This window comes from Gymnodraco acuticeps, unplaced genomic scaffold (genome assembly GCF_902827175.1).
Source record: "Gymnodraco acuticeps unplaced genomic scaffold, fGymAcu1.1, whole genome shotgun sequence".
Taxonomy (NCBI): Eukaryota; Metazoa; Chordata; class Actinopteri; order Perciformes; family Bathydraconidae; genus Gymnodraco; species Gymnodraco acuticeps.
In genome coordinates, this window is record NW_022991249.1 from 36652 (window position 1) to 63642 (window position 26991).

Consider the following 26991-nt stretch of genomic DNA (forward strand, 5'->3'; position numbering starts at 1 on the left):
TCTTGTACTTGAGTAAAAGTAGAAGTACTCTGATCTTGTACTTGAGTAAAAGTAGAAGTACTCAGAGCTTGTACTTGAGTAAAAGTAGAAGTACTCAGAGCTTGTACTTGAGTAAAAGTAGAAGTACTCAGGTCTTGTACTTGAGTAAAAGCAGAAGTACCAGAGTGTAGGAATACTCTGTTACAGTAAAAGTCCTGCATTCAAAATGTTCCTCAAGTGAAAGTAGAAAAGTATTCTCATCAACATATAGTGAAAGTAACGACAGTAAAAGTAGTCGTTGTGCAGATTGGTCAATTTCAGAATAATATATATGATATGTTTTGAATACAAATATATAACTAAATAAAATATAAAGAATGTGTTTTAATATTACATAATAAAATAATATATAAGTTACTTGTAAAATATAAGCAGTTTAACTACAATGTCCAATAGAGATAAAGATATGTATATAAACACAAAAGCCCCTCTTTAATCCCACCACTATCAGCTGTTCACCTGTGTTCCCAACATTAACGAAGTATTGAGAAACAACACTCATGTAATATGTCCCTGCGCTCTGATTGGCTGCCGCTGGTCTCTAGCTCAGCCGCGGACCAATGGAGGGCTCGGTGTTTGTGCTGCGCTGCTATAAAGCGGCAGCAATGAGGGGGAGACACAGTGATTCAAAGAGAGACTAACACACATCCTGAAACCACCGAACACATCTGATCCTCTCTGGTCTGTGTCTGTCGACGAGAGACATTTTAAGAGATTTAACTGAAAAGGAGCAGCTTCATTCGTCTCTGGATTCAGGTATGTCTGCACTGAGGATGCTCCGCACACACACACACACACTCACACGCTCACACACTCACGCTCACACTCACACTCACAGGAGGAGAGGCTGACTCATAATATTGGCGTTGCTCTGTCTGAAATGTCAGATAGCTGACAGGTTTTATTCTGAAACATTCTGGTTATCTCCCTCATCCTTCATCCACTGGGTTCAACTTGCACTGGTTTCCTCTTCCTCTCCTCTTCCTCTCCTCTTCCTCTCGTGCACAAACACATCTTTTTGATCAGATAACACCAGACGTTTCTCACAGTCATCCTCTTCCGTTTCCCCTTATCTTTGCCCGGGCTGTTTCGGTGCATGAAAGAAGTTCTGATCTCATTCCTACAAATAATTATACTTTTTTTTTGGAAAACCAGAATTAAACACCAGAGCAGAAGTTTGTGTGTTTGTGTTTGTTGATGTTGTTGTTGTCTCTGCTGCTGGTACTTTGTGTCTTTGTGCGTGATACCCCGTGTTGTTGATGCTGAACAGCTGAGCGCCTCTTAGTGAAACTACCGAGAGAAATTGAGGGTACTTCCGGTTGAGTGCAGATACTCCCTTCAAAATAAAAGCATACACATTCATCCTTGATGTGTTGTTAATGGGTTTTCACTCAATATTACACTCAAATACGTCCCAACTTAAATATCATATCTTTTTTTTTAAATACCATTAATACACATTCAGTTTGTCAGGGAATAATTCTGTATACACGTTTACCTTTCGCCCTCTGACACAGATGCTCCAACCTTGATCAGCCGTTATCTCCCTAAGGAGGGGCTGCCCAAGCAAGTTGTTGATGTCACCAGTTTGTGACCGGGCAGCTCTCAGTCAGAGATAGTTATTGTTGTGGGACACCTGGAACACATCCTTCTCAGGGTGGAGATGACCTCGAGCCATAAGAGACAACAACTGTGATTCAGTGTCCTCAGCTGTTTAGTCTCTCTATTGAAGAATGTTGATTACCCTCAGCGAAACTAGTTAAAACCTCAGACCAGAGGAAGGTTCTTCAGAACTGATGGTGGCATCTCATCCGTGTGGTCAGACCGTGGCCCGGGACATGTCGTGTGAATTCTCCGGCCGAAGCTCCAAATAAACCGTCAGTGTTTGCCATCAAAGCTCCAGCTCTCCATCGTGTCTCTCTGAGTCCTGACTCCTATTGCTTCAGAAGTTTCCCCCACACATATATTTGTATAAAACATCAAACAACTGTTGCAGTGACAAAAACAAGAAAGAAAACAAATAAACTCAAAAAACTATACTAACTATTCTTGTTTTAATGCAAAACGGCATTTTAAATTGTAATGAATGTAAAATAAACCAAGTATTTACAATAAAAAATACAATTGTTCAAACCAGTATGAACATATCTCAAAAGTAGCGCCATACATTTGTATTTGGTTAAAGACAAAATATTTACTGAATTAAGACTAAAAGCCTAGATTTGTTATTAAAAAAAACTGTTATCCCTCACAAACTCCCATTCGCCAGACTTTTATTTTGAAACGTTAAACCGGAAGTGGGTATTTTTTATGGTGTGAAACCGGCCTCTGTGCAGCAGCAGGAGGAGGAGGATGATTCCAGTCCAGTTCAGACCAGTTCCTGCTGCAAAACACTTCATCTTATTGTTCCCAGTGTACATTTTAAATATCAACATCTGAATGAAGTCTGCTCTGTGTTATCTCTTATTTCTTATTTCACATATCTGCCTCTCAGTGCTGAATGTCATCGAGTTCAGACACAAAACTGAGTGTTACACAACTTGGAAACACACTCACCTTTTATGCTATTACCTGTTTAACACACTGATAATACAACAACACAGTGATGTATTGTAGTTTATACATCCATAGTACACACTGATAATACAACAACACAGTGTTTATTAATAGTGTGAATGAAAGTCAGGTCCCTTTGTGAAATCTGGAACATCTGTACAGTTATATTGAACATTATTTCCATATTGAATATATTTTAATATAACTTTTTGATGATGTAACGTATTCACAAGGGTGTATACGCTTTTATACATTCAAAAATATATTTTATTAGTGTTATACAACTTAGTAGGACAGTCCCTTTTTGTTCAAGGTATGTCATTAGAGGTTTTATAACACACTGATATAAGACAACAAGACAGTTATTTATATAATGCATTAAAGCCACGTAAGGTTTTTTGTGAAATCTGGATCAGAGTTTCCACCTTTAATACATTATTTTAATAATATTTTAATCTAATTGCATTTGTATTCCTATTTAATCCTAATGTGTGTATTTGTGTGAATTGTTATCTTAGGTACTGGTGCGCTTCTTCCCAGTTAAAATCAATAAGTATATAGATAATACAAAATAGAAATATTAATGTATGGATTTTATATGACAACCGAATCTCGCGCCGTACTGGTTCGAACCGGCTTGAGCTCGTGGTGCGTTCAAGTGCAGTGGGTTGTTTGTAAATACACCTTGTTTTTACCATAGCAGCTTAAACAAATATACATTTTTATTGTTCTTAATTTGTGTGTATGTGTCTATGCATTAAAGAAAAATAAAGCAGGTGTCATCATGCTTAGGTGTTTTTTAAATCAAATATAACCATTAAAAATCAGGTTTATTTTACGTTACATAAAGCTGGAACGCATTCATCAGGAAACTTAATTCTGGTATTATACTCATCTCCTCTACTTCGCATATACATGTGAAAAACCTCACTAAAGTCTTTATTTTCTAACAGTAAAGACCTCTTTTCATTGTTTCCCCACAGTTCCTGAATGCAACACCAGCCTCACGTGTAGCTGCTGCACCTTATGTCACTAGCAACCAATAGGAGAAGAGCAGACGAAGTATCAAGCCAATCAGAAACGAGAGTGGGCGGGACTTATGAATATGAATAGGAGGGGTTAACGCTCCTCAGCTGTTTCTGTTGGTGTGTTTTCTTCATCCTCATCTGCAAGAACAAAGACATGTGTGTAAAGCAGGAACAGAGAGTCATGAAAAACACATGAAGTCATAAGAAAGGAGGCAGAAAGAGATTTATTAGATAATATATGTAAATATGCAACTATTAGGTCTCTGGATTAGTAGTTTTTTAATGTTCTTACACAGTTACGAGAATGTTTTACAGGATAGAAATAGACAGAAAGATTAAAAACAAGGAAAGCTGAGGTCTGTTCTGTAATTATGTTCATGCAGCATGGATGGATTAAACGCACAGGGCCCACTGAGACAGGATCAACAAGAAAGAGACGCAGAACAGCTGCGAAGACACACAAAGAGACAACAAACAACTATGAACAAAAGGCTGTAAAGTGACACTGAAGGACTACAGAAAGAAACACACAACAAACGGACACTTATTACAGAAAGACACAAACAATTACACAGTTACTCATAAATGACCACAAATAGACAAAAAATCACCTCAAGAAGAGACTAAATTAACTCAAAAGACAAAACGAAAACAAAAGGACCAAAAAATGCACAAAAAGCCACATCGTGAATCAAAGAGACAGAAAATAATCCCTAACAGACAGAAAATGACTGCAAAACGAATATATAACGGCCAACATACACAGTCATCACAAAATGACTCAAGTTCAACACAAAGAGAACCATTATAGAAATAGACATAATACAAATTCAAAGCGACCATGAAGTGTCCTCAAATACACAGCAGTCTGATCCTCATCTCATCTCTTCTCCCTGCTTCTTGTCTTTCAGGCGGCAGCCTCCCCCCACCCCTTCCCCCGTAAGGCAAACTTTAAAAGTGACCCTCTCTCTCCATCTCCATCATGGCGCCCTCTCTGGCCACGGCGTTTTCTCGCCGCTGGTGGATGGCGGTGACGGCGGTTATTGAAAACCTTTTGTTCTCCGCCGTGCTGCTTGGCTGGGGCTCGCTGCTCATCATGCTCAAATCGGAGGGATTCTACTCGTACATGTGCAAGAAACCAGGTGAGTCACTTTTTAACTTTTACACATCTTGTAAGGGCTGCAAAGTACATTTAAAGAGTCCTCTCCTGCTGATGTTCAGGTGTATATCAGTATGCAGTGTCTCTACTTTAAAGAGTCCTCTCCTGCTGATGTTCAGGTGTATATCAGTATGTAGTGTCTCTACTTTAAAGAGTCCTCTCCTGCTGATGTTCAGGTGTATATCAGTATGTAGTGTCTCTACTTTAAAGAGTCCTCTCCTGCTGATGTTCAGGTGTATATCAGTATGTAGCGTCTCTACTTTAAAGAGTCCTCTCCTGCTGATGTTCAGGTGTATATCAGTATGTAGTGTCTCTACTTTAAAGAGTCCCTCTCCTGCTGATGTTCAGGTGTATATCAGTACGTAGTGTCTCTACTTTAAAGAGTCCTCTCCTGCTGATGTTCAGGTGTATATCAGTATGTAGTGTCTCTACTTTAAAGAGTCCTCTCCTGCTGATGTTCAGGTGTATATCAGTATGTAGTGTCTCTACTTTAAAGAGTCCTCTACTGCTGATGTCCAGGTGTATATCAGTATGTAGTGTCTCTACTTTAAAGAGTCCTCTACTGCTGATGTTCAGGTGTATATCAGTATGTAGTGTCTCTACTTTAAAGAGTCCTCTCCTGCTGATGTTCAGGTGTATATCAGTATGTAGTGTCTCTACTTTAAAGAGTCCTCTCCTGCTGATGTTCAGGTGTATATCAGTATGTAGTGTCTCTACTTTAAGAGTCCTCTCCTGCTGATGTTCAGGTGTATATCAGTATGTAGTGTCTCTACTTTAAAGAGTCCTCTCCTGCTGATGTTCAGGTGTATATCAGTATGTAGTGTCTCTACTTTAAAGAGTCCTCTACTGCTGATGTCCAGGTGTATATCAGTATGTAGTGTCTCTACTTTAAAGAGTCCTCTACTGCTGATGTTCAGGTGTATATCAGTATGTAGTGTCTCTACTTTAAAGAGTCCTCTCCTGCTGATGTTCAGGGTGTATATCAGTATGTAGTGTCTCTACTTTAAAGAGTCCTCTCCTGCTGATGTTCAGGTGTATATCAGTATGTAGTGTCTCTACTTTAAAGAGTCCTCTCCTGCTGATGTTCAGGTGTATATCAGTACGTAGTGTCTCTACTTTAAAGAGTCCTCTCCTGCTGATGTTCAGGTGTATATCAGTATGTAGTGTCTCTACTTTAAAGAGTCCTCTCCTGCTGATGTTCAGGGGTATATCAGTATGTAGTGTCTCTACTTTAAAGAGTCCTCTACTGCTGATGTTCAGGTGTATATCATTATGTAGTGTCTCTACTTTAAAGGATCCTCTCCTGCTGATGTTCAGGTGATATCAGTATGTAGTGTCTCTACTTTAAAGAGTCCTCTCCTGCTGATGTTCAGGGTGTATATCAGTATGTAGTGTCCTCTACTTTAAAGAGGTCCTCTCCTGCTGATGTTCAGGTGTATATCAGTATGTAGTGTCTCTACTTTAAAGAGTCCTCTCCTGCTGATGTCTCAGGTGTATATCAGTATGTAGTGTCTCTACTTTAAAGAGTCCCTCTACTGCTGATGTCCAGGTGTATATCAGTATGTAGTGTCTCTACTTTAAAGAGTCCTCTCCTGCTTGCTGATGTTCAGGTGTATATCAGTATGTAGTGTCTCTACTTTAAAGAGTCCTCTCCTGCTGATGTTCAGGTGTATATCAGTATGTAGTGTCTCTACTTTAAAGAGTCCTCTCCCTGCTGATGTTCAGGTGTATATCAGTATGTAGTGTCTCTACTTTAAAGAGTCCTCTCCTGCTGATGTTCAGGTGTATATCAGTATGTAGTGTCTCTACTTTAAAGAGTCCTCTACTGCTGATGTCCAGGTGTATATCAGTATGTAGTGTCTCTACTTTAAAGAGTCCTCTCCTGCTGATGTTCAGGTGTATATCAGTATGTAGTGTCTCTACTTTAAAGAGTCCTCTCCTGCTGATGTTCAGGTGTATATCAGTATGTAGTGTCTCTACTTTAAAGAGTCCTCTCCTGCTGATGTTCAGGTGTATATCAGTATGTAGTGTCTCTCCTTTAAAGAGTCCTCTCCTGCTGATGTCCAGGTGTATATCAGTATGTTGCATTTTGGATTACATCAGAGTTAGAAAGGGATGTTAATGAGACAACACACTTATTTCAGCACTGGAGGCATTATTGAGATTTAGACTAGAGGACACACACCAACTACAAAGGGATTCTTCCTCAATGACCTTTGAGAAACACACACACACACACACACACACACACACACACACACACACACACACACACATACCATGTATGCATCATTTCAGGGGACATTACATTGACTTACATGCATTTCCTGGAGACTTATCCTAACCTTAACCATAACCAACACATGCCTAAACCTAACCAAGTCTTCACCCTGAAATTAATGATTCCCCTCATGGGGACCTCCATTTTGTCCCCATAAGGGCGGCGAGTCCCCACACGTGACTATGTAAACAGATTTAGGTCCCACAAGGATAGTAATGCTAGGCAACACACACACACACACACACACACACACACACACACACACACACACACACACACATTGATGTCGATTGATCCATCATTAGGGATTTCTCATGGGAAACCATTGATATTCCAGCTGGCAACAAGCTTCAAAAGCACCACACACACACACACACACCACACACACACACACACACAACACACACACACACACACACACACACACACACACACACACCACACGCACACACACACTATGTTACCCTGATCAAAGGAAGCTGCTGCACTCTGTAGATCGTATTTAATTTGTTTCTATGACACAAAATCAAAAGAGGACGATGGTTTTTGTTGGCTGTTATTTTTCTGACTGTCCACTACTCGTTGCAGCTGGAGATTAATATTATTAAAGCATATACTTCTGGGTACCTTGTACATTTGACCTACGTATACACGTTTTATTTATACTATGAAATCTTGATTATATTCTAAATCTGCATAGTAACTAAGGTTCTTGAGTGAATGCAGTGAAGGAACAGTATCGTATTGTGGTGGAGAAGTAAACATTTAAATAGTGAATGCAATGTACCTATCAGTCTGAAATTAAACCTTGTATTTGTTTATATTCTTCAGACGCTCAGTGGACACACATCGTGTAATCGACTTAATGAAAGCTGATTATAAATCCATGTTTTATTATAGCCTCTCCATCTGATCCAGGATTATGTTCAGGTTTATTTTATCATGACTCAGCTGTTTCCGCGGAGACCTGACGTCAGTGTTGAATCAGCAATAACATCTCAGAGGTGTTTGTTTAACACTAACAAACCTGTGGCGTTGTCCTTCTCCTCTCACAGGGGAGCTTATTAACAGACTGATGTTACATCGGGACATTTTAGCGAAGACATTTGGCTAAAACGCTGAGCCGTGCTTTTATTGTGAAGCCTTGTTTGTCTGAATTTATGAAAATGAAGAATGTCTTATGATGTGATGTGGTGTCAACATTAAAAGAAGTTTGAAAGCGGGCTCATTTGGTCGATATTTAAGCCGGTGTTCCACAAAATGTCACTTAAATTGGATAATTGTGCAAATTTCTGCAAAATGTTACCACTTCTGAAACAGTAAAGCTCTCCCATCATAACTAAGATGTATTGTACTTTTATAAAAATATACTTTTGTCATATTTTTGGTTGGTCTTGCTGCAAAAGTTACAGAAAAACAGGAGAATAAACAACAGAAAAAACATACATACAACGATTAGTCGATTAATTGTGAAATAATTGGCATCAATTTCCATAATTAATGATTGAAGTCATATTTTTTTAACAACAACATTTCCTAAAATACTTTTTCTGGGCTCTCAATTAAAGCGATTTGCAGCTTTTCTCTGTTTTAATGCATGGAAAGTAGAAATATTTGAACATTTCTGCACAAAATGATCATTCCTGAAACAGTAGGGCCCCTCCAACATAACCCTGACATATTGTACTTTTATAAAAACACTCTTTTGGTTAAGTTGCTGCAAAGGTGACAAAACAGCGTACAATTTGACTGTAATTTGCACGTCTTTCGCCTATTTTAGTGTGTTTTCCCATGTTTCCAACCCCTGCATACACACCTTTATGTAGCTGGAAAGGGGGTCTTTCTGTACTGTGTGGATATAGTAAAAAAGAGGGAAATTCAAAGTAAAAAAACGTACATTTGAAAGGATTTCCTCCTGATTTGTCTCACTGCTGACGCATCATATTATCTAGCATGATGCAGATTGACTCTCTTGTGTCTCGGAGACATTTAGGCCCCGTCCACACGGAGACGAAACGGGTGTTATCCGCTATAGTTCTTTATCGTATGGACGGTTCGTCCACACGAGGCCGTAACGTAACCGTGGAAACGGAGCCCTCAAACAATAGCGCATCCCAAAGTGGGAAGGTATGGTAACGTAACGCTTGCGGCTCCGTGTGTACGCACTAAACGACCATAGCCCCGCCTCTCCCCACCTCTCCTGCTAATCCCCGCGTCATTGCTGATGCGTTTCGCCAACAACAACAACAATGGCGGATCACAGGGTTGCGTTCGTGCTCCAGACGCTACTGACCATGATACAGTTAGTGCAACATCTACAGCTCCTCTACCACAACCATCAACAAGTGGACATGGAGAACTACATGAACTACATGTTGCTAAATCCACCGCGGGGCATAAACAGAAGGGAAACCATGGCAACCATGCTCAGGGGTCTTATTTGCTGCTTTTGGTGTATTTTGTGGCGGAAGTACAGCGCCACTTACAGGCCCGGCATATGTACTACAGCGTCTCCAGCGTTTCTTGAGCCGATTCCGTGTGGACGGGAGACTTCTTTTATATCGACCTCGGTTCGTTTTCGTCGTTTTCGTCTCCCGTGTGGACGGGGCCTTAAATTCTCCTGCTGATGTTCAGGTGTATATCAGTATGTAGAGTCTCTACTTTAAAGAGTCCTCTCCTGCTGATGTTCAGGTGTATATCAGTATGTAGTAGTCTCTACGTTTAAAAGAGTCCTCTCCTGCTGATGTTCAGGTGTATATCAGTATGTAGAGGTCTCTACTTTAAAGAGTCCTCTCCTGCTGAATTCCAGGTGTATATCAGTATGTAGAGTCTCTACTTTAAAGAGTCCTCTCCTGCTGAAATTTCTAAGGTTAGTCTTCGATGTTCAGGTGTATATCAGTATGTAGTGATCTCTACTTTAAAGAGTCCTCTCCTGCTGATGTTCAGGTGTATATCAGTATGTAGTGTCTCTACTTTAAAGAGTCATCTCCTGCTGATGTTCAGGTGTATATCAGTATGTAGTGTCTCTACTTTAAGAGTCCTCTCCTGCTGATGTTCAGGTTGGTATATCAGTATGTAGTGTCTCTACTTAAAGAGTCCTCTCCTGCTGATGTTCAGGTGTATATCAGTATGTAGTGTCTCTACTTTAAAGAGTCCTCTCCTGCTGATGTTCAGGTGTATATCAGTATGTAGCATCTCTACTTTAAAGAGTCCTCTCCTGCTGATGTTCAGGTGTATATCAGTATGTAGTGTCTCTACTTTAAAGAGTCCTCTCCTGCTGATGTTCAGGTGTATATCAGTATGTAGTGTCTCTACTTTAAAGAGTCCTCTCCTGCTGATGTTCAGGTGTATATCAGTATGTAGTGTCTCTACTTTAAAGAGTCCTCTCCTGTTGATGATTGGGTGAGACAAAACAAAGAACATAATAAAACCCATAGCGCTTTCCTTGCGCTCAAATATGCTTTACATAAAATAAATGTCTACCAGACTTACAACCTTTTCTTTGAAGTGTACTCTGGAGGACTTCCCCTTTAGCAGCTCATGTCCCAATGCAAATCACGCTGAGTCAGATTTGCAGCTTTCTGAACTCTCCCCACATTTTGGCCGAGGAAAGTGAACACAGAGCCAGACTTAGTCGAGAAATATAGCCGACAACACTCCCGTAGAGTTCCTGAAGCCAGCCTGCAGTGAACAGTTACATAAACTACCTTCTACCAACATGTAGAGAATTCTTCACCCGCACAACGGTGATTAGTCCAGCAATTACTCACCCCATTACACCTTTAGCTCTCGAGGAAAACAATGATTTTCTAACACGCTTCCACCCTGAACAAAGAGGGGAAACAGGGAGAAGTCAGCAAGCAGCAAAACTGTATGAAGACAGCTGTTTCAAAACTCACAAACAAATGCATGTTTAGTGAATTTGCACTATTTAAAGACTCAATGTGTTTTAAATCGAGTTTCATGTCAAAGGCATGGGTTTTTTGAAGTAGTGAGCATAGGGTTAGATACATTGTATGAGAGACTTGGATTATATTGGAATTAGGGCTGCTCGATTATGGCAACAATCATAATCTCGATTATTTGGGTCAATAATTGAGATCACGATTATTAAAAACGATTATCCATTTACTTTGAAAACATCCATTTCTTGAAAAAAAGAAATGTGTAGTATGTTTTTAACAGTTGATTACCCTGAACTTTAAGTATAATTCAATTGAAAAACCAATACAAAAAAAAAATTCGATTATGTTGATTTCATAATCATTGCAAGCCAAAATCGTAATTGCGATTAAAATACGATTAATTGAGCAGCCCTAATTGGAATTAGGTTTTGTTTAGGACGTGTTTTGTCATTTTTCCCTTTGACATTAAGAACGTCTTTTAACATAATGGACAGAAGGAACTTTATGGAGGAGTTTATGCAAAGCAGCAGGAGGAAAACTAACATGTCAGGGAATAATTCTATATACACGTTTACCTTTCGCCCTCTGACACAGATGCTCCAGCCTTGAGCAGCCGCTATCTCCCTTAAGGAGGGGGCTGCCAAGCATGTTGTTGATGTCACCAGTTTGTGACCGGGCAGCTCTCGGTCAGAGATAGTTATTGTTGTGGGACACCTGGAACACATCCTTCTCGGGTGGAGATGACCTCGAGCCATAAGAGACAACAACTGTGATTCAGTGTCCTCAGCTGTTTAGTCTCTCTATTGAAGAATGTTGATTATTACACTCTCTAGTTAAAACCTGGAGCTGCAGGAGGGCTCTTCAGAACTGATGGTGGCATTTCAACCGTGTGGTCAGATCGTGGCCCGTGACATGTCTTGTGAATTCTCCGGCCGTAGCTCCAAATAAACCGTCAGTGTTTGCCATCAAAGCTCCAGCTCTCCTCGTGTCTCTCTGAGTCCTGACTCCTATTGCTTCAGAAGTTTCCCCCACAATAGACGAACACAACATATACAAACTGTGGGGGAAACCTCTGTGTAGCAATGCAGTGGGAGTCACCGGCTCAAAGGAGACGCGGGGAGAGCTGGAGCTTTGATGGCAAACACTGATGCTTTATTTGGAGCTTCGGCCGGAGGATTCACAAAACAAGTCCAAGAGCCAGAGGTTCTGACTTCACGGTAGAGTTGCCACGTCAACTCTGAAGAGCTCTACCCCAGACCCATGTGTTTAGTTCAGAGAGAATCATCAACATGCTGCATAACAAGATAGAATGATAACACCTCTATCAGCTGACGCCAACAGGCAGGAACAGGGAGACACATCACTGAGAGCACAGCAGCCGAGGTTACAGGTGCCTGTGCTCAGTCAGGACAGTTTGAACTGATACACTGGGTCAAAGTTATGGGACTTGGAAAATACTTCCCCAACTCAAACTTACATTATACGAGTGTGTGTACAAGTGATGCCGTTTTAAATATGTAAATGCAACGAGGCACAGTGTGAGAACAAACAGAGTAGTAGGCCCGTATTTAAGAAAAGAGAAACTAAAGACATGTAAACGGTGACGGTGTTGCTGCATGAGGCTCATCATAGCCACATGGAACAATGAGTGTGTGTGGTGTGTGTGGTGTGTGTTGTGTGTGTGTGTGTGTGTGTGTGTGTGTGTGTGTGTGTGTGTGTGTGTGTGTGTGTGTGTGTGTGTGTGTGTGTGTGTGTGTGTGTGTGCAAATGTAGTCCTGCACGCACACATTGGGTTTACTCTGGCATGTACTGTACATCTCAGGAAGGTGAAACATCTGCTGTGAGTTACCTGCACAGAATTTCTGCCGAGTGTCAGCGAACGCTCCTCTAACGGTGAGGCTGTGGTTAGTGTGGTGTGTGTGTGTGTGTGTGTGTGTGTGTGTGGTGTGTGTGTGTGTGTGTGTGTGTGTGTGTGTGTGTGTGTGACAGTGGAAAAAGAAAGCTGTGCATTCCTGTGTGTAACTTATCATCTCTCCCCCTCATGCATGTCACCATGTTGACATTCTTCATTGTCTCTGCAGATAAAACATGTTCGGACTGTGTTTGCTTTGTCACTAGAAAACGAGTTTCTTGTGTTTTGATGTAAACACAGAGTATGTCAGTCCTCCTCCTCCTCCTCCTCCTCCTCCTCCTCCTCCTCCTCCTCCTCCTCCTCCTCCTCCTCTTCTTGAGTGTGTGTTCGCTCGTTGCAACATGGTGTGTTTCATTATGGACGAGGCTGATAATACTTAGTCGATTCACTATAGAGGGTTGTTATCTTCCAAATGATGCCTTGCAAGAAGACATACTTAAACAGTGCTTTATCAGGTCTGTTCGATGTGGATGTCATGTTAAGGATTTCAAATTGAAACAAGATAAATACTGATTGCAATTATGTAGAAACTCAAATGCATAACCTGAGACAAAAGCTAGCCTTTGATGATGCTAAACCTGCACAAATAGACACATTTCTTACTACATTTGTAATCATTTATTTTCTGAATTCTCTGTGTCTTCAAAGAAACTTCTGCACAAGATAAAAACCCATTAATAAACTGTGTATGCTTCGACTATCCGCCCTTATTATTCCTCAAAAACAAGCCATTTCAACCATAAAACATACACAAACAACAATATAATAATAATCTTTATTTGTATTGCACCTTTCATACAAGACATGCACTCCACTAGAAATCTCTTAAAATACTTTCACATTGATATCACACAGAATACAGTTACCAGTAAAATACATACAAACAAACTTAAAATAACATTGAATAGACGTATACAAATATACATTTAGATCAGGAACCTTTTTCCTCTCAAGGGCCATTTCAATTTCTTCAACATCCTCCGAGGGCCGTACAAATTATTGACCTCTGCTTAAAAGACTAAGATCACAGCCCATTCATTTGGCCTTTCTTTCATGCTGTGCAAAGAAAAAGCAACCTCCAGATCTCTCACCATGATGATGCATGCACGTGCACGGTGTGGCATGAACACCAAACAGAAAGATATGGACACAAGATGTGTGTAAATGTATTTAGTTTCCTATCCATGTAGACATGATTTAAGTGGGGGGGGACCTAACCTCCTCTAGGGGGGTCCGGGGGGCATGCTCTTTTTAAATGTTGAAGTTTAAAGCATCAATCTGGTGCACTTTGAGAGCAACATTAGGAGCTCTATGGAAACATCTCTCAACACCCAGATGAAACAGAACTGTAAACAGATTTCTTTTTATTTATGGACATTTTACAAATCACTCTCCTTTCAAACTGTATTCTTCTTTATTAATAACAACTTTTTTTACTGTCATATAGTATTTTATACCCGTTTACTTTATTCTCTTATTTTTTATAACTATAATGAACATATAAAGATGTGCCTTTACCTCACTTGTTGGAGACAAAGCTTCTTATATTCGTTAGCATAGATAGCTAACCAGATGCTAATAACAACAAAGTTATTGACTGTATGATCAGTGTGACAGATGAACAGATCGCCACTGGGCTTTCAACTAAAGACACAGCCACGCAGAAACTGCGGCATGTGTACGGCTCCTTATGGGTACTGAAGTGCCGGAGCGGTGTTCTGGTGCTCCCCGTCAGAACTACACCCCTGATGAGAGAGACATATACCTGATGACACCATACGATTACACGTTTGGCTCGTGTTGTGTTCAAGGATCATGACCGTTGCCAGGAAAAACAGGCACTCGCTTGTTTAATTATTTTGCGGTCTAGATTTCTTTAATTTATTTTTTTAATTACCTCGAGGGCCATACCAAATGGTCTCGCGGGCCGTAAACGGCCCGGGGGGCGGAGGTTCCCCACCCCTGATTTAGATCAAAGGAACGATGATAAGATTGTGTATTAAAAGGAGGATATTTGTAGCAAAAACTGTCTGTAAAAATCCAGTTATTGAATGAATGAAGTTGTTTATAAAACCACATTATTTCCTATTCTTGTTTTATTTATTTGCAAGTGTTACATGTTTAAAACAAATAAGAAAAACACATCTACAGGAGAAAGAAAGGACACGTTTAAAGCGAAGGAAACAAAGCTGCCTGTGAGGTGTGTCTGTTGACTTTGTCTGTATGCATAGGCGAGGCTTTAGGAGTTACGTTAAACGTATGTATGCGGTTGTCAGGGAGGAGAAACACCTCTGTGTGTTCACCTCGGGCTCTTTCCCTTATTGATGCTGCTTTCATTTGATGAGCCGGCAGACGAGGAACGCTCTGATCAGTCAGCATTTAATATATCTAGAAAACTAGAGCGCTCAATCTCCAAATCGAGAGAGAGGTTTGATCACTTGGTGAAAGCTGAAACTAAACCGCATTTTCTTTGAGTTTGAGCCAAGACACAGTTTCTATACATTGTCATTTATGCACAGAAGATCACTCAGACTTTCACCCAGGAGGCCGCTGTTCGTGTCCTTAGTGAAACCACGACTGATTTACTTGTCACGTAAACTTCTGTATTCAGGCGATGTCAAATCAAGACCTTTTTCTGAACCTATAACCAATAAGCTGCGTGTGATTGAGAGAATACTGTATGCATGTGATGAGGGGAAAGTGACTTGTGTGGCTGGCATTGGTGTCACTTTGTTTTGAAAAGTGGTGGAGGACACTTCTAATGAAACTGTATTGCGCGCAACCCTTTTTTTGTACATTCAGGAAGCCAATCATCTACGTCTTTTTTTAGGAGACCTGCACACATACCTGAACATATATTGTGAAAAGGTGTCATCTTTATGAGGGGTTCTCGGGAAGATGTGAATGTGAATATTTACTTCAAGCAAAACAACATTAGCTCCTTTTTTACATTTTCTATTTAAAGTTTACTAACGTGTCCAAATTGCACATCTTGGGTCTCCAGAAATAAGACAAACTGTTGTCAAGATGTACACAACAATAACCCAGTGTTCTTGTTTATTACATTTCTTTCTGCACGCTATGTTTCAGAACATTTATAACAAGTTATAATTAGTGGTGGGGACATAATCGGCCATTTCATCTGTGGTGGCTGCACATTAGCAGGAAAACTACTTGCACACTTATGTAAATATGTTTAAAGGTCTCATGTCATGGCCATTTCTACTGATCATAGCTCCATCGTTGAGGTCTACTAGAATAGATTCACATTGTTCAATGTTCCAAACTCACATTGGTTTCTCACAGCATCTCTGTAAAGTATGTGTATTCACTCTCTGTCCTACACGGCTTGTTGGAGCTCCCCCCTGTGAGCCCACTGTGCTCTGATTGGTCAGCTCGCCCACTCTGTTCTGATGAGTCCACCACCGTTACAGCGGAACATCAGTGATTATGTGTCTGACCCTGTTGCTGCTACAAACGCCTGCATTTCCCCAAGGGGATAAATAAACTTAAAAATCACCCTCACAATTTCTTTAATAAATAATGAAATACAAAACATCGACTGACATGATCACTTGTATTCAATTAACTACAGTTAGTGCAGATACATCATGGTAGAGATAATAATGGTGTCTATGGATTATCTTTTTCTAACCTCTTAATCAGGGGTCTCAGTCTTCACTTCATGCGGCCCCGCAAGAGCTTGCAAAGAATATAATATGTTTATTATACGGTTACATGCCGCTTTACAGCAGCACGTTGCCCAGAAACTACATGTCCCACAATGCATCTCATTTTGTGACATGCACACTGTAGTTAATTATGAAGTTATTCCCCTATCCGATAATAATCCAATGCAGAGGCAATTATGTAATATAATACATTATTGTATATACATTATGTACATTTAAATATTATTAATGTTAAAACCGGCCCTTTGAGTGCAACCATAATGCTAACGATGAAATTGAGTTTGACACCCCTGCAGTAAATCCTCCCTAGAGCCCATTGACTTGCATCAACACCTTCTGCTTTGACCTTAAACCGAGCCAGGAGACATATTTTGGGAATCGTTGGTGTGTTTATCAGAAACAGCCGACTGTTGACAACTCGCCCCAGGAGTTAAACTGACTAAGTCTTTTATCACTCCCTCCCCTCCTTCCTTCAGACATTTAACAACTGCTGAGTCTGTCTCTATTGTCCTGCGGGCAGTTTGACCCGAATCAAGTCTCTGTATTGAGTTGTTTTTCCTTCTTCAGCTCTCTGCTTTCTCCACCAGTTCATACCGGCACAGTTTCACCCGAGGCTGCAGTCTAATAGAGCAGATCGACCAAAATAGACTCCACATGAACTCGATGTTTATGGGTGATTCAGCCGGATCTCGTCACACCGAGTTCCCCCGCATGAGGGACTATTTCTGGAGCCTGTTTACCTCACGGTGCAGGGTCAGAGAAGTGCTTTGATTATGTACAAAGTGCTTAAATGACATGAAATGTATCCAAATAAACCGGTGAATGAAGTACTCAGATGTTCTTAAGTAAAAGCACCAACAATAAATTGTAGAAATGCAAGTAAAAGTCATGCATTAAACATCTTACTTTAGGTAAGATTTAGTAAGTACAAAAGTATTGGTATTAAAATATACTTAAAGTACCAGAAGTAGAATGACTTGTTATGCATAATGGCCCATTTCACAATCATGGATCCTGATTATAGATGCATGATTGTGTTATATAGCTAATTTGAATGACATACTGTACAGTGATGCTGGATATCTTATCCTATAATTATACGTCAGTGTTTTCATGGCTTCATTTATAGCTAATTATCTGTATCTCTAAAGTAACTAAAGCTGTCAGATACATATGGTGGAGTACAAGGTAGCAAAAGATGAAAATACTCAGAAAAAGTACTTTAACATTATACTTAAGTTCAGGTCTTCGTACTTAAGAGTAAATGTACGAAGTTAATGTCCATTACTGCTCACTAACACATGTGCAACTGTGTTGTTAGTGAGCATGAATGAAACGTACATTTGGTTGTTATATAGCACAATGACATCTCATTTGATTGATTAATTACATGTATTGATATAGAAGACACAAGAAAGCAAGCCACAGGATAACGTAGAGTGTGAGAACTTAATTGCAACATGATATGATAACAAATACAGTAAGTGTTAGAAATGAAACCACAATATGTCTGGATCTGCCTGTGAAGAAGTGCAATAACCAGTGTAAATAAATACACTTACCACAGTTGAAAGGTGGCTGCAAAGACTTGAAAATGCACCTTAAAGTGCTTAAATGTGACTTTGTAAAATAGGAGCATGTATTGAGTTTGTTTACCTGACCTTTAATTAGTCTCCTGATTTTACAACCTGCAGCTCAGGTCTCAGCAATGGAGGGAGGGCGAACTCCTCAAAGAGTAACATTAGAAATGAAATACCAAGATAGCTTTTATTTTTGATCACATTGAAACCTCTAGGAGGACAATTTTAAAGTCCAAAGTAGGAGTGCATTCATTAAGTTATACAGAATAGTCCCTCTATAAGTGGAGCTAATGCATGAGATGCATTGCAATCAATACCAACATATTTGATATAAAGATATTTCAATGTATACACCGCCTGAATGTATATGTATGTATGTGTGTATGTATGTATGTATGTACAGTATGTATGTACAGTATGTGTGTATGTATGTACAGTATGTATGTACAGTATGTGTGTATGTATGTACAGTGTATGTATGTCTGTATGTATGTATGTATGTATGTATGTATGTATGTGGTTGTATGTGTATAGGTATGTGTGTATGTATTCATATATAGGTGTATCAGCGACGTGCAGTCAGGGGAGGCAGAGCCTCACCTGTCATACTCCAATGTAACGGAAAAACAACTAAAGAAAAACTAAATAGTAATAATAATAAAATGTCTCCACTGATCTGTGTTGTAAATGTGATTTCTGTTTGATTCCAATCGCTTTTTATAGTCAAAATCAGCAAATTGGCCGAGCTCCGCTACAACTACATGGGAGCGATGAGGAGTGAGGCAGGGACGAGCTCTGCCTCTCGTAAACCCACAGTAACTGGCTGGAGCGCGGGCACTAATTTAGCGCGGGCACTTATTTTGTGAGCGCGCTCAAGCCAGTTACTGTGGGGTGAGGTGAGGCACAGATGAGCTCTGCCTCACCTCAGAATGCGTCACCCCACAGAAACTGGCTGGAAAGCAGGCCCTAAGCGCATGCCTGCACCATCTCACTGTATGTCACCAATGTAATGTTTGTAGATCCCTTTATTACATTTATCCCCTTCATCCATAGTCTCTAAATAACTTATTTCACGTATATATGATATTTAGGCTCGCTGGTCTCATCATACAATGGCAATGAAAAAAGCACCAGGGGAGGCAGCCATAACCTCTGCCGCACTGAAGGGGGCGCACATGAGCCCACAGGTTCTTGTTGCTACTGTTATTCTACGCAGAGACGGTAGACGCGAACAACAAACTAGACTTTTGAAACTACAGGAAGATAAGGAGGACTTTTACAAAAAAGTAATAGAGATTGTTGTCCAGAAGGATAGCATGGACTTAATCTTCAAGTCAAGGTAAGACCACAATTGTAATGCAAATGGAATCTTACTAAGAAAGAACAATCCAATATTTAGATTGTGGGTATCCTTTTGTTGAACGGTCTGTTTTAAATGAATCGAAGCATCAGACTAAAAAAGCTTTTGAAAATAACCGAACATTTCGATTAAGGTCAAAATATAATATTTGTAAATCTGACTCTGAAAGAGTCAGTGCCTCACCAGCCATGAACCTCACCGCACGTCACTGAGGTGTGTGTATGACATATGTATGTACATGTGTGTGTGTGTGTGTGTGTGTGTGTGTGTGTGTGTGTGTGTGTGTGTGTGTGTGTGTGTGTGTGTGTGCGTTTAAGAAGGTGCATGTGTACGTGTGTCGATATTTGGCATTTCAAACAACCCCTATGTAATTTTTCGTTTATATATAAATATGTATATCCTATACAATCAACAGACACTTTTATACATATGCACACATTAAGACATAAATAAAAGCACAATAATAAACATATACAAAATAACAGTCACTTCAATATCTTTGGGAAATGTACATTAGTGCAAGACTGTCCATAGCAGCGTAAAATGTGTCTGGTGCTGGATTTGAGTGTCTCTGTTATATGCAGTGCTGGAATTGGGCCGGTACTCACCGGTACGCAGTACCGGCACTTCTGGTTCTGACCCATGGAGTACCGGCACTTCTTGCTCAGTACCGGCATGCTGGCGGTACTCCGGTACTCATGCACCGTGCCAGTACTCAACACTCTCCCGCCGTTCTTATTATACATCCATATATATATATACAGCCGCCCGGTACTCAGTAGATGCGTCATGAGGTGCCGAACGGACATTCTCATCGCTCTAACCGCTGGAGTTTCACAGCGGCTGTCAGCTGTTTACTCCTGTCATTCAAACAGAACGTGCTGGAGAGGGGGCGGGGCTTATCTTCTCCATGTAAATACTGTGGTGGAAACGACTATGTCAAAATTAACCTATTTGACCGTGATTTAATAGTAATACACGTTTCAAAATAATAATAATAATAATGCCGAAATAACAACATACTGAAAACTGTTAGTAAAACCATGTTTTAATGCTTTACAATTTACATACCTAGATGCACGTGTGTTGTGTTTATGCAGTGCAACTCCCACCCAGTGGGTGGCTATGTAGAGTGATAGAACAGAGCAGGCACGCCCCCGAGAGAAGGAAAGCAAGTCACGTCACAAATTAGCATTTCTAAAATGTTAGCGTGGATTAATAAAAGTGCAAAAAGACAGCGGTTGTCGCCGGAAGAAACTTCAAATACAGAGAATGCTGTGCCTGTGTTGGAAATTGTGTCTGATGGGGAGCTTTCTTTGGTTGATCCTCCTGCTCCAAGTTCTAGTGCATTAGCATTAGCACTAGCTCCGCCGCCACCCTCCAGAGCCTCTAACGTTAGCTGCTGCTGGCGCAACTGCCACCACCAACACCGGGCAAAGCGATGCACCTGACTGCTGGACAACGGACCAGGTGCAATATTTTTGCAAGACCAATGCATGGCTCCTTCTTAAAGATAAGAAGCTAGGATGTCGGATATGCAGAGATGTCAAATCTTTGGGAATACACACTGGACAAGGACTGAAACTGTCAACTGAATGGGGTGAGTGTGCAGTGTCTCATTTCGGTGTTGACAAGGGCAAACAACAAGCTAGCCTGAGAAAAAAAATCAAAGAACATAAAGAATCACAAGCCCATGTAAAAGCTGCTGACATCCTTACATCTGCTTCACGTGAAACTATTCAACATCAAGTGCAGTCTATGCATAAATCTGAATTAGACACCACTATCAGAGTTTTTCGAACGGCATATAAAATTGGCAAACATAGCCGGCCATTCACAGACATGCCAATTGATTTGAATGTACAGAAACTGAATGGGCTGAACGTGGGCAGGGTTTTGCACTCCAATAAAACCTGTGGCGAAATCATCGACCACATAGCTCATGAGCTGAAGAAAAAAAATGGCAAAAGACATTACAGAAAACCAAAGAAAACTCTGTGTTTTGGTCGATGAATCTACCACTATTAGTGGTAAAACGGTGCTTGTTGTGTGTCTACGCTCAGCATTAGCTGATGCTGAGCCCGAAACGTTTTTTTGGGAGCTGATCGAGTTGGATGGAACAACGGCTGATGACATCACAAAGGCGTTAATGGAGTGTCTTGGAAGAGATTTTAACAGGTCAGTGTTTCGTTTCTTTTGCATGTGATGGGGCTTCAGTCATGCTAGGGAAGAGAACAGGCGTTGCTACCCAGTTGTGTAGTAAATTCCCAAGCCTGTTTGTGTGGCACTGCTCCAATCATCGTCTAGAGCTGGCAGTTGGGGATGTGGTCAAGGAGGTCTCAGGGCTCAATCATTTCCAGATCTTTTTTGACAAACTCTATTCCTTGTTCCATGCCTCCCCCAAAAATCAGAGGCAGTTAGCGCAGTGTGCGCAAGCAGTCGGACAGCGTCTCCTGGTGATAGGGCGTGTTTTGTCCATCCGCTGGGTGGCTTCAAGTGAAAGGAGCGTCAGAGCAGTCTGGGAAAACTACCGAGTGCTTCATGATCACTTCACAAATGCTGCAAACGACACGAGCAGGGATTCCAGAGACAGAGCAAAGTACAAGGGCCTGGATGATGTGCTCACATCTGCAACGTTTGTCAGCAATCTGGGACTGATGTACGATGCGCTCACAGAGCTCAGCGACCTCTCTCGGCAACTCCAAAAAAGAGAGATGACACTGCCTACAGCAGATAGGCTCTTAACTCGAGAAATACGAGTTTTTGAATCCATGGTCACCATGCCTGGCCCACACATGACTATAGTTCATACAGCTCTAGCTGAGAAGTCCTTCAAGGGTGTTGCCCTGCGTGAGAATGGCAGGCTTGTACAGATTCATGCAGGTCAGTTTTTTCCGCAGTATGGTAGAGAATCTGAGACACAGAATGACTTCCACAACCTCCTCTCATGTCAGCACAAGAGAAATCCCATTACATGGCCGGGAGGCCCGGGACAATCAGCTAATCCAGGACATGAAAGTTATCCATCCTGGAAGTTGGCCTGAAGAGGAGTTAGACGTACAGTATGGGGACGTAGAGGTGCTACGTTTGTGCGAAGTGCTGAAAGTGGACAGAAGAGAGACTGTTCAGGGCTTTCGCGAATACAAGGAAACCAGGGCATCCCGTACACCTGCTGCCATGGAGCCTCTACTGAAAGCAGTCCGAACCATCGCTGTCTCCACTAGTGAGTGTGAGCGGGCATTCAGCTGCATGAACGATATCCTTACTGCAAAAAGGAATGCTCTCTCTGTCAGCCGACTGTCCAGCCTGGTTTTCATTAAATGTAATGGACCATCACTAGGACAGTTCAATCCGGAACAGTATGTGAGGTCCTGGCTGGCAAAGGGAAGGAGAAGTGCTGATGAAAGAGCCTGTCCAGCTCCAGCCCCTGATACTGATGTCCCCAAGGCCTTCTGGAGCCTTTTCTAACAATGTGAAGTATATTGCAAAGCAGCTCACCCAGTGAGAAGACTTTTGGCATAATGTGCCGATTTGTACAGATCCTGGAGATAGAAGGACTTCAGACCAACCAGGGAGTTATCTGATCAGCTTGGTGTTCAATGTAACTCTTTACCATGGCTCAGACTTTGTTACTTGCAGTTACAGTTTCTCATTTTAGATTGTGCAAATTTTGCATTTATTTTTTACATGTTCTTTGTTCATGCTCTTTATCATTTTTCTGAGTTGGAAAGTTAGATTGCATTCAAAATGTACAGAAATACTTAATTTTGTTAAAGCTTTTTATAAAAAATGCTTCTGACCAGAGCTTTGTTTCCTTGTCATTAATGTTGAACACCACCAGAGGGGCTCTCACCTGAAAGGTCTCTGCTTCATGTGTCTTCAGCAGAAGATCTAGACTTTGATTGCTATATTTTCAGTTAATATTGACCTTACTGAGCTTTAGCCATATCCGCTGCCTATCATAAAAAATGTTAAGTACAGTGAACCTTTCTAAAATATACAGTAGTAAAGAGACAAACCCACCAGCATTATAGTAGCCAAATTCTTGTTTGTGGGCTGTATATATAAAATTGACTTGAAAAAGTTGCTGATTTTAGAGTAGGCCTACTGGCACCTTTTTCATTCCAATTCAAGCACTGGTTATATGTGATGTGTCGGTTGCGACTTTTAAGTGAACGACGGGAGCCGGGTTTTTTTTTTTGCGGAGGGATCTAGATCGGCATGAAGGCACATTATGCAATGTGTGCACATTATCCCGCTTATTACACGGCCACATTCTCAACAAAGTAACGACATGACTCCCAATATTAATTGAAATGCTTTTATGGATTTAGAAAATGATTTTATTGATTAAAAAAATAGTTTTATGTATTGATTTAAATTGACATGCATCCGCTAAGAAAAGTAGTCCGTTGTTACCGTTCGAACTAACGTAGCAACGGCAGGAACTGCTTCTATAGTGTTTTTGAGGTGCTTTTTGATTACAGATTTGAAAACATCGTTGCTTGCTTTAAAAGTAGCACAATTCATGATGTCAAACCTTGGAAAGTATCTAGATATCCCTGCCCTAATGCCAAAGTAACTGGCATCTGAATATGTGTCGCCGTTTGATGTCTATGTCTGGACCGCTGCGTAAAAAGGAGGGTTTCTGCCCCATTACTTCTCTTCTTACTTCTATAAGAATAAAACACGGAGGACGGAGATCTCTTTTTCTCCCCCTCTTCTGACAGCCCAGCTGATCTCAGAGCACGCTCCCCTCTCCTGCAGGGGGGCGTGGTCAGCTGCAGCTCACAGAATTAGCCCCCTGCAAAAACAGCGCTGGAAGAGCGAAATGAGGCATGGCTAAAATGCAGGATCTTTTTGGTATTTTGAAAAAAAAAACGATATTTATATACTTTATATAGGTCGATACAGTAGCCCCTTTTTTAAAATAGTTTTTATAGGTGTTGCTATCTGTTTTGTGTAGCGTGGTTCTACAAGCAAGTCAATGCATTCATTGGGTGGTATCAAAGAGTTACAAGGGTCTGTAAATGCAATGAAAACAATTGGCCACAGCAAATCATTTATATTAAACATGTCATTTTTACTTTTGAATACTTCAGTACAAAAGATGTATTGAATAATTTAAGTTATATATGTGTACAAATATAAATCATTAGTCAAAACAGGGCTACATTTGATTTAATTAAAAGGTATAATATGTGGTAAACTGAAGAGCCGTTTGGGAGCCGAAAGAGCCGGCTCTTCTTGGTGAGCCGAGCCAAATGATCCGGCTCACCAAGAAGAGCCGTAATTCCCATCACTATGTGTGGGGTGTTAAAATCTAATGTCTCTCCTCTCTCTTATTTGTACTTAGATAACAGCTCCAGCCTCAACATCTCCAACATCTCCTTCTCTTTGTCGTCGGACGCTGAGGAATACCTAGAGATGAACGGCTGGCAGATCTGCAAAGACCAGGACGAGATGTTGAACCTGGCGTTCACCGTGGGCTCCTTCCTGCTGTCGGCCATCACCCTGCCCATGGGCATCGTCATGGACAAGTACGGTCCAAGGAAGCTAAGACTCCTGGGCAGGTGAGGACAACTCATTTTTAATGTCTAAAGAGATTGACAGGAAAGCTATATTGCCCGCAAATTTGATAGCATATTTCTTCATACTTTGATAGAGTATAACTATACATCGCTGTGCACATACATTTTAACCCTTTAAAATGTCTCGTTAATGTGTCTTTTAAAAGGATAATAAGCTTGGGAACAAATATGAGCTCCCAAAGCCAGTTGACTTGGCACAAAAAAAATAAAAATCCTACCAGATGCCAGCATGCAGCTAGTTAGCATGTTAGCAGTTAGCTGGACAGAAATAACTAGGATAACTTTTAAGTTACAAAGCCTATACTGTAAGAACTGAGATCATAAAACCCTTTGAAAAGAAGTGTAAATAAATATATATTTGAAGTGGATATTAAGCTTGGAAACATACAAACACATTACCAAAGGTAACTTGGTAGAAAACATATATTAACCTGGTGAGTAACAGCATGCAGCTAGCTAGCATAATTAGCAGTTAGCTGGACAGAAACAACTAAGATAACTTTTACGTTTCAAATAATATAAGAAACTGAGAACATAAGACCCATTGAAAATAAGTGTAAATATGTATTTTAAGTGGAAAATATGCTCTAAAAGCCGGTTTACTTGGTGGAAAAAATATATTTTCCTGGCTATTAACAGCATGCAGCTAGTTAGCATGATAGCTAGCTAGCTGCCATAGTAACTCCTAGCAAAACACTTGTGTTCAATTTGTTAAGGTTTCAATCAAACATTTTGAATAAAACTAGCAAGTTGTTGTAACTCAGCAGAGTACTGAAAGATGCAGAAAGGCTTATATAATATTTAGATTTTCATTAACTACTGAAAGTAATGTTGCGGCTGTGGCTCAGTGGATAGAGTGCTGGACTTCGAATCAGGGGATAGCAAGTTCGAGTCCCACTGCCGTCAGCATGTCGTTGTGTCCCTTAGACACTTCACCCCAAATTGCTCCTGTGGGGATTGTCCACAATACTGAATGTATGTAAGTCTCTTTGGATAAAAACGTCTAACAAATTACATGTATTGTTATCTCAATATATATAACATATTTTTCCACTTTATTATGGGACGGTTTTTATTTATTGATTAACTTGTACCTGTTGCTTTGTGTTTCCAGTGCCTGCTTTGCCTTCTCCTGCCTGCTCATCGCCTACGGAGCCAATGACCCCAACAGTACGTAACCCTACTCTTTATAAATCACTTTATAAGAACAATATGTCAGTTTCTGCTATTTGGGGTCTCGCAATCAAACAAATACCTAAAGACGAACGTTTGTTTGCGATGTGAATTAGCGTATAAATTGTCTTTGCCGTCACAAAATGGGTGGGTGGGTGGGTGGGTAGGTTGATGGATGGATGGAAGGATGGATGGGTGGATGGATAGATAGATAAAAAACAAGGCAATGTACATAAGAGAAATTAAGACACAAGAAATAAACAGTCCAAAATATAACTGAAATAAAATAGCATCAAAAGTAAAGTAAAAAAATATATATACGTGGACGTGGATGTGGAAATACAACTTTCCAGTAACAAATATAATGCAGGATATTGCAAGTAATGGAATGTATTGTAATAATATTGATGCATTGGTGACCCTTTAATCAATCAGGCAGGGTGTGTATGTTTTACTTTGCGTCACTAATCTGCTCTTCCTCCTGCAGATCTGTCCATGCTCATCTTCTTCGCTCTGGCGTTGAACGGCTTTGGAGGAATGTGCATGACCTTCACTTCGCTCACAGTGAGTTTTAAAATTTCTATTTTAAGATTAAGGCGGTGGATAATCAATGCCTTCTTGTCACTGGTTTACTTTGAGAAATGTCTGGGCCTTATAACACGTTTTTTCTTTGGTGCACACTTATTGAAAGTTTGTGGGTTTCCCAAAAGAGGAA

At 40.6% G+C, this 26991-nt stretch overlaps 1 protein-coding gene across 1 annotated transcript; it reads left to right on the top strand.

Moving 5' to 3' along the window:
• Positions 1–641: 641 nt before the first annotated feature.
• On the top strand, positions 642–26991 carry slc43a2a (solute carrier family 43 member 2a; the record flags this gene model as incomplete). Its single annotated transcript, XM_034239696.1, has 6 exons — positions 642–795; positions 1557–1916; positions 4535–4765; positions 24869–25085; positions 26218–26273; positions 26764–26991. Coding segments are annotated over exons 3-6 (661 nt in total), but the record flags the coding sequence as incomplete, so codon positions are not given.